Source organism: Coffea eugenioides, chromosome 2 (genome assembly GCF_003713205.1).
Source record: "Coffea eugenioides isolate CCC68of chromosome 2, Ceug_1.0, whole genome shotgun sequence".
Lineage (NCBI taxonomy): Eukaryota > Viridiplantae > Streptophyta > Magnoliopsida > Gentianales > Rubiaceae > Coffea > Coffea eugenioides.
Window position 1 is genome coordinate 20,275,769 of NC_040036.1, and position 15,355 is coordinate 20,291,123.

At 38.3% G+C, this 15,355-nt stretch overlaps 4 protein-coding genes across 4 annotated transcripts; 1 reads left to right on the plus strand and 3 right to left on the minus strand.

Moving 5' to 3' along the window:
- Positions 1–99: 99 nt before the first annotated feature.
- Positions 100–4,175, minus strand: LOC113761076 (triacylglycerol lipase 1-like). Its single transcript, XM_027303899.1, has 9 exons — positions 3,779–4,175; positions 3,457–3,567; positions 2,001–2,141; positions 1,529–1,639; positions 1,294–1,437; positions 1,174–1,214; positions 1,004–1,080; positions 716–811; positions 100–554 (listed from the first exon to the last, which is right to left on the minus strand). The coding sequence occupies exons 1-9, from the start codon at positions 3,935–3,937 to the stop codon at positions 232–234; spliced, it is 1,203 nt and encodes a 400-aa protein (XP_027159700.1). The 5' UTR covers positions 3,938–4,175; the 3' UTR covers positions 100–231.
- Positions 4,176–5,285: 1,110 nt separating this feature from the next.
- On the plus strand, positions 5,286–10,206 carry LOC113760832 (methylthioribose kinase). Its single transcript, XM_027303567.1, has 6 exons — positions 5,286–5,760; positions 6,457–6,766; positions 7,483–7,657; positions 7,775–7,976; positions 9,316–9,530; positions 9,897–10,206. Exons 1-6 carry the CDS (start codon positions 5,575–5,577, stop codon positions 10,066–10,068), a joined length of 1,260 nt encoding a protein of 419 aa, XP_027159368.1. The 5' UTR covers positions 5,286–5,574; the 3' UTR covers positions 10,069–10,206.
- A 527-nt stretch (positions 10,207–10,733) lies between these two features.
- LOC113759199 lies at positions 10,734–11,479 on the minus strand. Its single transcript, XM_027301763.1, has one exon. The coding sequence runs from the start codon at positions 11,421–11,423 to the stop codon at positions 10,734–10,736; it is 690 nt and encodes a 229-aa protein (XP_027157564.1). The 5' UTR covers positions 11,424–11,479.
- A 1,403-nt stretch (positions 11,480–12,882) lies between these two features.
- LOC113762752 lies at positions 12,883–13,708 on the minus strand. The gene has a single exon (XM_027306334.1). It carries the CDS (start codon positions 13,688–13,690, stop codon positions 12,998–13,000), a length of 693 nt encoding a protein of 230 aa, XP_027162135.1. The 5' UTR covers positions 13,691–13,708; the 3' UTR covers positions 12,883–12,997.
- Between the last annotated feature and the right edge of the window lie 1,647 nt (positions 13,709–15,355).

Here is a 15,355-nt window from a genome sequence, read left to right on the forward strand (position 1 = left end):
TATAACATATAATTAAATTGGATGTTTTATTTTTTAAATCATAAAAACTACTCTAAAAGCACTAAATTTGAGCTTTTGTTAAAGTGATTTGAGCTTTTGTTAAAGTGCTTTTAACACCAAAAATTCTACTCCTAATTTTATGGGATGATATTCACCAAACATTTTAAAAGTACTTTTTAACACCTAAAAGTGCTTTTTTCTTATCAAAAGCACCGGAACCCAAACAGGGCCTTAGTAACTACCAAATTTTCTGAATGACTTCAAGAACCTAATCATGTCATCATACAAGTCTTCCTTTGATCTTACACTCAGGAGGAAGTCTATGTGACCGTATTCCTCAAGAAAAAGCACCTCTGGCTGGCTTTTTAGTTCCTTCAGTGTGTGCTGCACATCAGTAACGTCAGCTAATGCATCGTTACCCCCATAAGCCATCCACAATGGTAAAGAATTCGGAATGCTGCTAACATCAAATGCTGGAGGCTGCAACCGTCCATAGCGTATCAGGTTCTTCAAGATTCCATAATCATACATTCTGAAAGTACCTTCACGGATCACTGGAAAATAAACACAATTCAATGGGTAGGAACTAGCAGAGTAAGAGCGAATGTATGAGAAAAAAATGAGGAAAAAGGCTACACAGACTTAGCCTGGTATAGCAAGTTTGAAAAACTTCAGCAAACCAAAAGGCCAAAGAAAATATCCTGCTAGTGCATACTTTGAAAAAGATGATTCAGATTCTTTGAGGATGTAGGTTCAGGTTCGTATTTGAGATAGAAATCAATCCGGGAGATGTTGAAGCAACAGTTCTTTCCTGAAATGTTAATCCACCATCTAATAAGATACAGATGGCAATATAATAGTTTAACCATTCTAAACACTCGACTAATTACTTCCCAACTTGCTCTACAGTGCTAGATTGCTAGCAGAAAAGCAAAGCAGAAGAGTTTGTTGTGAAATGAATTTTTTTCTTTTAAAGGCCAAATAACAGAACACGAATAAGGACCTGTAATCGGAGTAAGCAAGTCACTGCAATTCGCATATTCATCGCATACCATATCCAGCATATGGGTGCCCCAGTCACTGAATAGATAATAGAACATGTCAGAAAGGAATATATAAACCGAAGATATGTGGAAACCTGATTGAAAGAAAGAGCCAAAATTAACTGGAAACCTTTTGAAATTAAGTTCATGAATGCCCATCACAAGTAACACCTGCTTAGAGAAAAATGACAACTTAAGCACACTGACAAATAAGCCCTGATGGGAATGCTCGAAAAGAAACCACACAAACCTCATCAATATGCATTTTCACTAATCTTAAGACAAAAGAAGCACTTATATGATCCAAAAATGAGATAGGAGAAAGAAGCGCAGCAGCTTCAACCATTGATACTATATGTGGTTGAGTAAAAGCAGCCAGAGACATTATTGTTCCCTGCAAAATAAAGCAAAGGACATAGAATATCAGAAAAACAAAAACCACCAACCAAATGAAGAAATAACATAGTTCTCAAGAGATTCAAGACCTGTGAATGACCAACAATAAATATTTTTGAATTGGTGATGTTATAAATATAACGAGCCATTCCTTCCAGATCATACAGAGCCAATTCCTGCCAACTCCAATCCCAAAAATCCTAAAAAAACAAGAGAAGAAACAATTAAAGCAAGAGGGTTCATAAAGCACATCTAGTTTATGCAAAAAGAATATTTTTGCTGCATCCCAGATCAGGACAAGACCATGCAGAAGTAACTTGTGAAATAAATTCTACATATAGAGGGAGGATGGTGGTCCACCACTCCTGCTCTTCTGAGCATTAACCATTTGATGGCTAAGGTTTCAAAGCAATTCATATTTATACCTTGCTTTTACCTGAGTAATCAAATCATGACAAGTCAATATATGAATGTAATTTGAAAACCTGTACTACATTACAATTTACAACAGTTACAGCACTTAAAGATTATAACCAGATGTCAAAGACAAGCTATAAATACCTTGTCTTTTTCAGTCAGAGAGACATGTCCACGACTCCAACGTGTCCCACGCACATTTCCAGCCCAAACATCAAAGCCATGATCAGCCAGGATAAACCCCAATGATTGATTTGGAGAGTTCAAGAACCAGGCATCACCTGCCTGTTATATTTTTCAGTTGCTCAATTGTTAATATACGAGACTGCAACCCAATCCTTTCTTTATATTACATTCACAAAATGGAAGAGGGGGGGGGGGGGGGGGAGGACAATTACCATTTCTGTGAGTCTAGATAAGGCTAATCATGTTTGGTAAAGATCTTTGTAATAATAAAGTAGCATTTCCTATAGATGCGAAAGCCATTTTAGCTTATAATTTTAACCAAAACCAAGATGCATGGACGAAATAATTTACAGCTTACACACTGAATTTTGACATAGTAATACTCTTACAGCTTGAATATGCACACATTTATGGAACCATCAGTCAGAATCAAATTTGCTCATTGAGGGAAGCACATAGCACACAAGTGGGAGGCTAGTAGCAGGGAAAAGGCAAGAAAGAGTATTGAGAGATAGATGTGGCAACAGGAAATAAGTAACTGTCATCAATAATAACCTCTCATTTTCTACAGAAAGATAAAAGCTACTAATATAGGCAAAGTAGCTCAGCAATCAGGTAGGAGTTTTGACAATAGGCCTGCGTTAGCATTTCAAAAAGAAAGTTACGCATAGCAAATTCTGCAATAGTATAGTGCATCAGATTTATAGTTAGGACAAAGTAAAGACAATGTGGGAAGTTTCCTGTTTCCAATGAGTAAGCCAGCATTGGCTCTGAGGCAGCTGGTATGCATAAAGGAAAAGATCTTATCCATGCCACCATGCGGTAGTCAGTGGGGGTAGGGAAACTTCTTTAGGTAAACTCTTATAAATCTAAAATCACGTAATTGTCCTTTAATTACAAATATGCATATAATCCAAGAAATTAAAATAAGCAAGCAGCACGGGTTCCATAGTTAGTTGCATCACTAAGAATGGTGGCTTATTGTACACTTTCCAATTCTTCATTGTGCAAAATTTGTTGACATATCTTGCCTAAGAGCTGTGATGGACGCCATTTGATCTAACACATAATAATTGCATTACATTTTTACCAGTCACATGGGAAAAAATTCACAAAAATCTCACATACATTACAAGGAGGCACCAAAGCACTAAGAATGCACAATTCCGATAACCAACAGATCTAACTAAAGAAGACAGTGAACTGAAAAATAAACTTTTGTACCATAAAACAGTTTTGACTGCACAAAGTAGTAACAGTAATGATGTTTGGTAAATATCTTCCATAGAACTGGAATTTAAAAGAACGAATACAGCTAAATTCAAATGCAGCCTCTCCAATATGATTTTTTTTTCTTTTTCTGAAAAAAAATAAAATAGAAATCATGTAAACGAATTATATTAGGAGAAATTACCATCATTAGCCCGTGAAGGAGAAGAACTGGAGGACCATATTGCCGTCTGAGATATCTGGAGTTAGATGCCACCCGCTGAAGTCCAAGCAAGTAACCATCCTTTGTTTGTGCCTGCATCAACAATTCCACATTCTTAAACTAAATCACCTGTACGCTATATTTCAGAAAAAACCGCCTCCAGCTTAGTTACGCCTTCAATACATAGGTAGACAAAAAAAGTAAGATCAATGATTAATGAAATTTATTCATGTGTACCACTGTATACAAATACTATATTCAACAAAGAACGATACGTAGATAGAGATAGAGATAGAGATTCTACGATGTGCTCGGAGCAAGGATAGCCATAAGGTTGGATGAGGTGAGCACAGAGACCATCCGCCGGAGAGTTGGGAAGGCGAATATTTGAAACTCTGGCGGATTCTCCGGCCGAACTGAGGAGTAATACACTGAGCATCAAAACCGTTCGCAGACGCTCCATTTTCAGGCCACCGGAGTGCGGAAAACACAGCGGAACGACGGACCAACAGGCTGGGACCTCCCGGGAGAGGAGAGTGCGGAGTCTCACAAGTCACAATGCTCCAGAAGAAAGATGTGTTCGCAGGAAACCGAACGAGACCGAATATCAAGAAAATTAGTTGGCCGTGGGGACAGCTTCAAAAGCTCTATCCTTGCGTCGCGTGTAGGTGAAAGCTCATTCCTGAAAAAATCTAATATTTTCTGAATAATTTCTCGTTTGGATTGATATTAGTCCAATTTCCTCCTTTTACTTTAATTTAGTACAGAGCAAGAGTGGATGTAGAATAAAATCAGTGTCCGAAAAAATAAACAGGATGGAATATAGGGAGAGATTCTCTTCTGTCCACTTGTCGCGCTCTTACATGAGTCAAAGATAAGGTTAGTTTTAAGTTCAGAAAAAAAAAAGATAAGGTTAGTTTTTTTTTTTTTTGGTCAAAAACGGTAACGTTAGGTGATAAAGCGGATCTAGGAATGGGCTATAAAAGCTCTCCTATTTGGGCTATGACAGCCCAACAGTCATGGGCTTGCCACTGGTCGATTTTTTAAAATCAGGCTAGTCCGCTGAGCTAATTGTGTAAGAACATTTAATATTTCTGCTACTAAACTTTAGTATTGTGGGCTATAACAGAGTACGGGCTTGTCGTTGTAAGTTGCCGTACAGTCAATTGCACCAAATAGAGTGAACAGGTATCCCAAATTCCGCTCAACCGGTTCAGAGTGATTTGCACGGCAATCATGACATTTTCGACTCTCATGTCGTCCTTTTCTTTTCCTGCTGGTGGAAGACTAATAGTTATTTAGTTTTTGTTTGATAATTCAGTTCAGTATTTATATTTAATGGATGCAAATTTTGATAGCTACAAATTGAACATCTAAATTAATTAAGCACTACTGAATTTTCTAGTTAAAACTTGCCTTCAAAATTGAGTGTATATCACTAAATGTGATATACAGTCAAATGTATTAAATTTAATACTTAACAATTCAATAATTTAATGAATTCAAACTTCAGATTTTAGACTTCAAAATTCAATCTTATCGAATACATCCATGGGCATACTGGCCCTTCTTTTTTTTGTTTGCTATAAATCTCACTACATACTGGCCAGGTTCAATGCATCTTTTTGTGTTTTCCATCTTTCCCCGGTTGAATATGGAGCCAGGTAGGGTCCAGATATTTTCCTCGTTAAATTCTCAGTCCGCAATTTCCTATCCTTCCCAGACAAAGAAAGGGAAGAAAAAAGAAAAGAAAAGCGTGAGATTTTCCACACTTTCAATCACCAATAAAGCATTAAAGCCAATAATGTCTGTGAAAAAATGATGGCGTGCTCCATGCTGCCGGTGGTGGGACCGTCCAAGGAATCCAATTCTCTTTCTGTTTCCCTGTAGTCTCAGTTCACAGTTCCAAACCTACGAAAGTCAGTAGACGAATAAGACTCGGCATCCAACGTCGTCCTTTCATGCCCCTTCTCTCCACTGGAACAAAGCTCTTCTACAATATCTAATAAAGAGAACCCCATCTTCTTCCTTTGAAGCCGCTCTCACAGCTTTCCCAGCCCTTGGCGTCAATTTCAACCCCTCAGCGGCTGCCGAGATATAATGGCATCAGATGGGTTCCGGCCCCTGGACGAGAAATTTCTGTTGGAGTACCTCAAGGCCACCCCCGTTTTAGCAGAGAAGCTTGGGAACCAATTCGAAGACTTGCAAATCAAAGAAGTTGGTGATGGCAATCTCAACTTTGTCTACATTGTTGTTGGCCGCTCTGGCTCCTTTGTCATCAAACAGGTTAAAAAAAAATCACCTTTTTTCTGTCCTTAACATCTTTCTCTTCTCTTCTATCAGTCTTTTTTGCTTTTTTTTTTCTTTTTCAATTATTTCCATCTACTTTAATTGAAGTTATTAGTCGGTTTATTTAAGTCCCTCCTAAACCATGTTTTCTTTTTGCTGTTCTGATCCGTGTTGGCGAAGGAACTGTTGAATACTAGTTATGAACGATGTTGTGCTTCCGTTGATTTGTTAAAAATTTAAGCTTTACACGAGAATAGGAGTAACTTATTTGTACTCTTATTGCAAGATGAATTTATTGTTGCTGTGGCTGACTTGAGAGTGGCAAGCATTATAGCCCGATTTTTTGTTTTTTGCTGATTTCTAGATACTGGACGGTGCTTCTGTGCTGCAATTTGTGCATCTTCTCAACTAATTATGGAGTAATAGATTAGAAACTAGTATATAAGAATGTGAAAATTTTGAGGTACAGATTTGGCTCAAGTTTTGAAGCGAAATGCCAGGGTTAGACTCTTGTAACTGTCACTTTGCAGCACCTAGCCCCCTTTCCCCTGAATGTGCTCGAAAAATAATTAGAAATATAAACTTGGTTATGGCACTCAATGGTTTTGCGGATAAATGGTTCTCCCTCCATCTGTGGGTGGGAAATCCGTTTTTCTTTTCTTCCGACGTTTTCAATGTATTTTGCATCTGCAGGCTCTTCCGTATATCCGTTGTATTGGGGAATCATGGCCAATGACAAAAGAGCGTGCTTATTTTGAAGCTAGGACACTGAGAGAGCATAGGCGTTTGTGTCCTGATCAGACTCCTGAGGTCTATCATTTCGACCGTGCAATGTGTCTGATAGGCATGCGCTACATTGAGCCACCTCATATAATACTCAGAAAAGGACTGATCGCTGGCAAAGAGTACCCATTGCTTGCAGAACACATGTCGAACTTCATGGCTAAAACTCTTTTCTTCTCCTCTCTTCTTTACCTTACCACTACCGAACACAAGCATGCAGGTAAAAGATCTTGATGGTAATTAGGTTAATCTAGGCATTTTTTTTATCCTCTAGATGATGGAATTAACCTTTCATATGTGTTCTCCTCAAGTATTAGTTGCTCCCTTGTCCCCTCTCTTTGAATGGTGTGTTTCAGCCATTTAGTTTGTTCTACAAAAAAGAACTTGAAGAATTATCCAACTTAATTAAAATTACCGTCCCTTATAGTAGCTCAGTTTACAAACAGTTTTTAATCAAGAGATCTGATACTGCACTATACATTACGTCAGTATGATCTTCTGCCAAACCTTTGATTAGCACACTTAATCTTTGACTTGGAGTGTCAGTTGCCAACATTCTGATTTGGTCCATTTAGATTTTAGTTGATTGTGCATTTGGTAAGTATTTGTTGGTTATCAAAATAAGAAAAGAAGTGAAAAGAAAAAGGATTTGTTGGTTATCAAAATAAAAATCATTGAGTTTGTTTGGATAAGAGTTTATTTGGATGATTTATTTGAGATAATTACTGTAACACTTTTTGTGATGTGATGTATGTGAGATAAAAAGGTGATTGGGAAGATAAAAAGGTGGTTGAAATTTGTGAAGTAAATTTTTTTATTTGAAATCAAGCCAATCCAAACAAACCCATTGTTGCTCAGCATTTCTAATGATTATTGACCATATAGACATGTTTTCTTCTTGTCTGTAATTCATTTGTCGCCTAATGCTTTATGCAGTTGCTGAATTCTGTGGAAATGTGGAGCTTTGCAGACTAACTGAGCAAGTGGTTTTTTCTGACCCTTACAAGGTCTCTCAGTATAACCATTGGACATCTCCTTATCTTGATAGTGATGCAGAGGCAGTTCGGCAAGATAATATATTGAAGCTTGAAGTTGCAGAGCTGAAGTCCAAGTACTTCTGGAACCAGTCTACTTCTCATTAATAGCATTCTTCTTGTAACAAACCTCTTTTTGCTTATCATAATACTCTTCTTTGTGATTAAGTTCGCTTTCTAATTTGCATATGCAGATTTTGCGAGAGAACCCAAGCTCTCATCCATGGTGACCTTCATACAGGTTCTATCATGGTTACTAGCAAGTCTACTCAAGTTATAGATCCTGAATTTTCTTTCTACGGGCCGATGGGATTTGATGTTGGAGCTTTTATTGGAAACTTAATCCTGGCTTATTTTGCACAAGATGGACATGCAAATGAGGGAAATGACAGAAAGGTAAGTCCAAGTTCTTGTTATTGGAAGCTTTCTAAGTTCTTTACTACAGTTTGTTTTTTTCCTTTGTCATTCATTATCTTATTATTCTATTCTTCTTAGTGTTGGGTGTTTGAAGACATTTAGTTTGTTCTTTCTGCCTGAAATTTTGAAATGGCTTATAAATATTGGGTTAACTTCCACAACTCAAATGTGAACTGTTGTGCCCTGTGGATCTCTTCTGAGATAGCGTTCTCAGTCACCCTTGTTTCTAGTACCTTGGCTAGTTAAACCATGCTCGTTTATTTTTCCCAACGTTCAAGTATTACTTGCCCTTTGGCCTTGTAGTGATTTTCGTGGCTTTGGCTATAAGACAGCTCTGGCCTACCCCTGCTGTGGGAGGGGATGGAATGGCTAAAAAATTGGGGGATTAAAGTTAACATATGTATCATATATAGGCTTTCTGCCCAATCTGCTTGTGTCTTTTTTCTGCTAAAATATTTGATGCAAAGCCACTGAATATACATGAGAGAGAGAAAAAGGGAGGGAGAGAGAGAGCGCACAGAGGGCATGTAGCAATCAAAAAGGTTTTGACTTGTTGATATGCGACCATGGTTTGAAGTTAAACTGAACTATGGCTAACAATCTGAATTAATGGTGCGTGCGGCCCCATTAACCTGTATTGACTGCTGAAAGGTGCTGCTTTTATTTTGGTTTCTGTTTTTGTTTTCTTGTTAGAATCACTGCAAAAATATTGGCTATTCAGATACTGGATAAGCTCCGTGGTTGCTCCTAGAATGCTGCAAACTCCAGATATTGATTAGCCATGTTGTTGCAAATATTACCCTCTTGGCACTCAAAGGAATGAAAGACCAAAAAGATTAACCTTTCTGGAAAGAAAACAATAACTATAATCCTGCAATCATGAGGTGATGTTCGATTAGTTCAGAAAACAGTGATTCATGAGCCAGAATATCATGGAAAACTAAGACTCGTAGAACATATTGATTGCAATGCTCATCTATGAAATTTTAACATCAATGTATCTAAAACATTATGAAACACATTATTAAACTGTTGAGGGGAAACATATTTTGAAACACTAAGTCATATCCTTATTGGGCAAAAAGTTACAAAATCTGATATTGGGCATAATTTCCTAGTTGGTTAAATAAGTAAAAGCTTCTTCAATAAGAACTCATTACCTTTTCACTAGAAGCATCAATGCGTAAAACAGGTGGCGCATCAATATGATTTTCTCAAACTGGTGTTTCATACGTGTTAATTCTTATTTATATGTGGTGACAGGCTGGCAACTATAATGATTTTCTATTGGTTGTTTAATGCCTACATCTTATTGCAGGAATATAAGTTGTGGATATTGAAAACTATAGAAGAGACCTGGAATCTTTTTCATAAAAAGTTTACTGCTCTCTGGGATGAACACAAGGATGGCCCTGGTGAGGCATATCTGCCAGAAATTTATAATAATGCAGAACTTCATCTGTTGGCAAAACAGAAATATATGGAAGATGTGTTCCATGACAGTCTTGGATTTGGTGCTGCAAAAATGATAAGGTGAGTCACTGCATTGTTTGTTTCAGCCAAGCTCGTTTCTTTAATTTTGTGTAAACTTATCCCGTGTTATTGTGGATCTGTCCTGGGAATTTTGGTATTCTGATTTTCCTATTGCTCTTTGAGCTGATAGAAGCTCACAGCTAACTCTTGTACACAAGACTCTTATGATCAGTAGTTACTTGGTTTCTTGTGGACGTGACTTGGGTGGGGTAACAAATTTATCAGTGGAGTTCAACTCTGTTAGGTGATTGATGGCGCACTGAAGGATTATTTGCATGTCCTGCGAGGTTTAAGGTTTACAGGGAGCCTTGAATCTTCAATAAACCTTTAGCTTTTAACACTACCTTCTTCCCCCGAAATTTACAGGAGAATTGTTGGGGTGGCTCATGTTGAAGACTTCGAATCAATAGCTGAGCCAGAGAAACGTGCGAATTGTGAACGGCAAGCTCTCACCTTTGCAAAACTGCTGCTGAAAGAAAGGCGAAGGTTCAAGAGCATTGGTGAAGTTGTTTCCGCCATTCAGCAGCCTAAATCATGAGAAACTGCTCCTCAAATTTATGATTTTAGATATTGCAAGGATGATTGATTTAAATTGCGATATACAGTAATAACTCCAAAGGACAAGCAGAATGTATTCAAGGGTAATAAGAGATTTCTTCGGTTTTGCGTCCACTAATTTCGTCCAAACTCCTCTGATAATGCATTCATTAGCCTCTAGGCTCTAGCACGTATTTACATAACAGATGTAGTGCAAATGCATGATGTATATGACTTGTAACAATTTTTTTTTTTCGGGGGTTGTCCAGTGATCATCATGTGCAATCTTGAGACAAAGAATTAAGATTGAGAAATTCCGAATGCGGTAAAAAGGAATCAAATATATTGAGACTACAAGCAAGAGGTGCCTTCCTTTGACCAAAAAAAAGAAAAAAGGGGGGGGGGGGTTAGAGGTGCCTTTCCCAAGGCTTAGGATTCAGAATAAAAAAAAATACTTAAAATAGGTGGTCTGAAATTTGGAATGAGCGAAATTAAGGATAAAAATATCATGGAATTTATTTCGTTATTACTAACTTTTTAGGAGGCCATCCACATCCTTCCATGCATGCTGCATCTAAATGCAACTTAATCCATGGAGTACAGGACAGACTTATTCTCCTATACATAGTTTCATTATATTTAATCATAGCATTTTAGCACGTATGTTTAGTTATTAAATTTAGCTTTGTAATCCTTCCAGAGTCGGTCGACGGACTTGGCCAGCAGCTCAACAAAATAGCTATTGCTATAACCATTTCTCATCTTCTTGTTGAGTTGCGCAACAAAACCATTTTTCAGGCTACTGCAGTAATCAAGAAAGCGGGCGCTGACATCGTATCCTTGATCCCACCGGTCGCCTTGCCCAGGTTTCACCCAATGCTGAGGAACATACCCGGCTTTAAGCCTCACATAATCAGCAATTCCTTCGATCAATCCTCGGGGAGCCTGTCCATTCCCAGTCCACTGCCAAACATGCGTCATCTCATGGTAGAGAACGCCAACAATCCCTCTTTTAACGTCGCCCGAGTAACCTTGGATGAACCTTGCACTTACGTGAATCTCATTGTTGACTGTATAGGCAACACCATCAATGTCGTCAACGAACATGTCAACTTTTTGGAGGTTTTTTCTGTCGGCAGGAGTGTTCTCCTGGAAGATCCTCCATATGAAATTTGTGGCGGAGTCGAGCATTTGCTTGCTGTATTGGACCCCGATGTCCCTCCGGAATCGGGCACCACCTGGGGTGGACAAGGCAGTGTTTGTTACGGTGTATTCCACTGCATGGCTTCCCTGGATAACTGCTGCTAAGAGGATGACCGCCAAAAACGCGAGGACGAGAGTTATTTTTTGTGCCATTGCCGAATGCTGCACTGATTTGTTGTTTTTCGTTACTTTGGTGGGTATGTTTTGCAGTTGAAGTGCACAATGGCTTTATATACCTAGAGTTTATCGCATCCAAAATTGACAAGTTCTTGATAATTAGTGTGTCTGGATAGCTAGGACGTAATGAAAAGTTGTTCAAAATTTCAATTAAAGCTACTTCATTACTTTGATGATACTGGAATGCTATGACCTGCTCTGTCCGGCATTTTACTCCATATTATAAGGTAACCATGATGACTATGACCTCGTCTTGTAATAGTACTGTGTATCGATCGTGTCAATTCCTTTTACTTCCTTAGGAAATGCTCAAAAAGATATGATCCATAGACAAGATGGAGAGAGAAAGTCTTATATTCACTTTAATATAATTTTCTTTTTCAATGGACTATGATTGGATATATCATTAATATTCAATGGCTACGTTTGACAATACTTGATAGTTCTGAAGTAACTTGTAATTAAATGTATTCATCAAAGTAAAAGAGACATTATTAATGTTCACTCTCATACATAACGAAAAATTATCCTCGCATTCACTACTCCCACCATTGTCACACAGTTTGCTCTTCCGCTATCCAGAGCTCCCCTTTACCTTTTTCCACAATATGTAGGATGATGTATTTTGTCAGGTAGTATTAAATTTTTATCAGACATTAGTGTAGAAATGCAAACCTTGACCTAGAATATGATGTTTTCTTGACTTGGTTCCTCTAGTAAATGCCAGAAAAGGCAACAGAAGACTCGACTCTTTGTAATGCCAATTCATTCATGACCCAAAGTAGCCAGCCAGCCAGCCAGTTATATTTGCCATTCCATTAAGCAAAATATGGCAGCAGCTGTAATTCCTAGTGCAGAACAAACATACTCAAATGTATAAGAAATTTAGAGATTCCTTTTCTTTCTTTCTTTCTTTTTTCTTTTTTTTTTGGAAGAGGGGTGGTATAAGATAAATGTAAATGGAAATAAAAGCACAACAAAGTTGATTTACAAAATTTCTTGAAGTTTGAGTGTGACATTGCTTAGCGGAATTTGTTACCTAGCGCGAGTCTCATTCTCAGAATGTATATTTGATTTGATAGCAGCAACATTCTGTCTGGATGGGTGGTGACGTAAAAGAGAGTACCATCAATCACTTGAGTGGGAGTAATAGTTACATGTGCTTGTTCTAAGTCAAACCGCTACCCTGCGATTCGGTCCATTTCGCCGTCTCCGTTTCGATATGTTAGTTTGACAAGGTTTTGTTTTTATACGATAATAAATTTTTGAGCTGTATAAAAGCATAAAGAAGAAGATGAAAAAGAAGAGTAGGAAAGCCCTCGATCCTGCATGAATGTGTAATTGCTTGTTAATTGGCGACAAAGTATTTTGGACACATAAAAAAAAAATTATATTAATTCATTTCTTGTATTGTGCGCAGGGGCTTAACAATGCATAGTATAAGCAGCAATATATATTCCATTAAGAGTACAGGGCAGACATATTGACATGCAAAGCTCATTACATCGAGTCAAAGCATTTAGCAAGTAGTAGTAGTAGTAGTATTAAACTTAGTTAGTATTAAATTTAGCTTTGTAGTCGTTCCAGAGTTGATCGACGGACTTCCCCAGCAGCTCAACAAAATAGTTATTACTATAACCGTTCCTCATCTTCTTGTTAAGCTGCGCAACAAAACCATTTTTCAGGCTATTGCAGTAATCAAGAAAGCGGGCGGTGACATCGTATCCTTGATCCCACCGGTCGCCTTGCCCAGGTTTCACCCAGTGGCTCGGTGCATACCCGGCTTTAAGCCTCACATAATCCGCCATTCCTTCGATCAATCCTCCCGGAGCCTGTCCGTTCCCATTCCACTGCCAAACGTGCGTCATCTCGTGGTAGAGAACCCCGGTAATCTCGCTTCTAACATCGCCCGAGTAACCTTGGATGTACCTCGCGCTTACGTGAATCTGATCGTTGCTGGTATAGGCAACACCATCCATGTCATCGACGAACATGTCAACTCTCTGGACGTTTTTTCTGTCTGCAGGAGCGTTCTCCTGGAAGATCCTCCATATGAAATTTGTGGCGGAGTCGAGCGTTTGCTTGCTGTATTGGACCCCGATATCCCTCCCGAATCGGGCACCACCTGGGGTGGACGCGGCAGTGTTTGTTACGGTGTATTCCACTGCATGGCTTCCCTGGATGACCGCTGCTAAGAGGATGACGGCCAAAGACGAGAGGAAGAAAGTTTTCCGTTGACCCATCGGTGTGTTGATTTTGAAGTTTCGTGGATGTTTTGGATTTGAAGTGCACAACGGCTTTTATTTATATAGAGGACTGGCAGAGGCAGAAGCAGCATGGGGCCAATTTTGCTGATGCAACCGAGTCAAAAATTGACAAGGTCTTTGCTCGGTAGTGCATTAGGATAACCAACTTTGACTATTTGACGAAATCAGAACGCCATGACTAAAAATGTACACGCCGTTAAAGAAGCAAAGGGGAAAGACGAAATAAGTGGAGAAATGTACGTATGCTCATTTTGAAGTATTGATTGGGCTTCAATGAATTGACGATTATTGGAGTAAATAATTGTACACGCCCATATATATATATATATTTTTTAACGTATAGTAATACTTGATGGTTTTGAGGTAACTTGTTTCGTCAATGTAACACTAGCATCGATCAAGGGAAACACCAAGCTAGAGGTAACTTGTTTCGTCTTTGTACGCTGTTAAATTTGCATGAGATTTAGATGCTGCCGGCCTTGACCCAGAATGTGAGGTTATCTTGACTCTGGTGCCTCTAATAAATGTCTCTATATATATATAGTTATGCGAAAGAAAGAAAGGAGATCACTTGACTCATTCGTAGCAGCCAGCCAGTGATTAATTAGGATTCCATTAAGCATCTAATGGCAGCAGCCATCATTACCAGCACAAAATTAATATGACCACAAGACAGTCAATTAATGTACTTAAAAAACATTAATCATGTCTTAAAGTATCAACTATGTGATATGCTTAGCAGAATTTGTCATTCAGCGTGAATCACTATCATAATGTATATTGCTGAAATCTAGAGTTTGTAATATTCTATGTGGATGGAATGGAGGTATAAAGTTACCATTACTTCATAATGCTGCACTACGGCCTGCTGACCAACAAATCACTTAATGTTAATGGGATGCATGGGAGTAAATACGGTAGTTGCAGTTCCTATTCTCAGTCAACCACTATGGTGCAGATTTGGTCCATTTCTTCCCGGCCTTAGCTTCTCATCACGACTCCGTCTCGTTACGTTAATTTCATTTTTTAAATTAAGAATTCTGGAACCGTATAAGCATAAAAAGAGAAGAATGAAAAAGTCCTCGATCGGTTACGAATTAATGTGTAATTGTTTTTTTGACTGGTGAAAACTATTTGTTCCAAAAAAATAAAAAATAAAAAACTAGAGCATCAACGTCAACAGGTACGTACGAGAGCCGCCAGGGGGTTATAGGTACAAATGGGAAAGGTAATACTGGAATTTGAGAAATTATTCTTTAGGATAGGATCAGGAAGAAGGACGGAGTGTTATTGCCGTCCAATTTGGAACACGACATTAATTAAATTTTAAGTCTTGAAAGATTCCTGCGACGGACGGAATAATTATATCGCAAAATTAATTCTTGAGCACGACTTGAAATTTGAAACTTCTTACAATCGACCTGCGTTCTCTTATTTGGTTGTCTGATAGTATATGACGTTGCTCTCGTCTGGTTAATCAAATTATTCGTCATGCCATCATCTGGAAAAAAGAAAGAGAACGAAAAATTAAAAAAGATCTGCTACGTACGTAATCTGCTTGGATGGCCGTCATTTGGTCAGCATGTTTGGAGCAAGACCTTGTGGAAAAAAAAGGGAATTTAAATCCCTCCTTGAACTGTA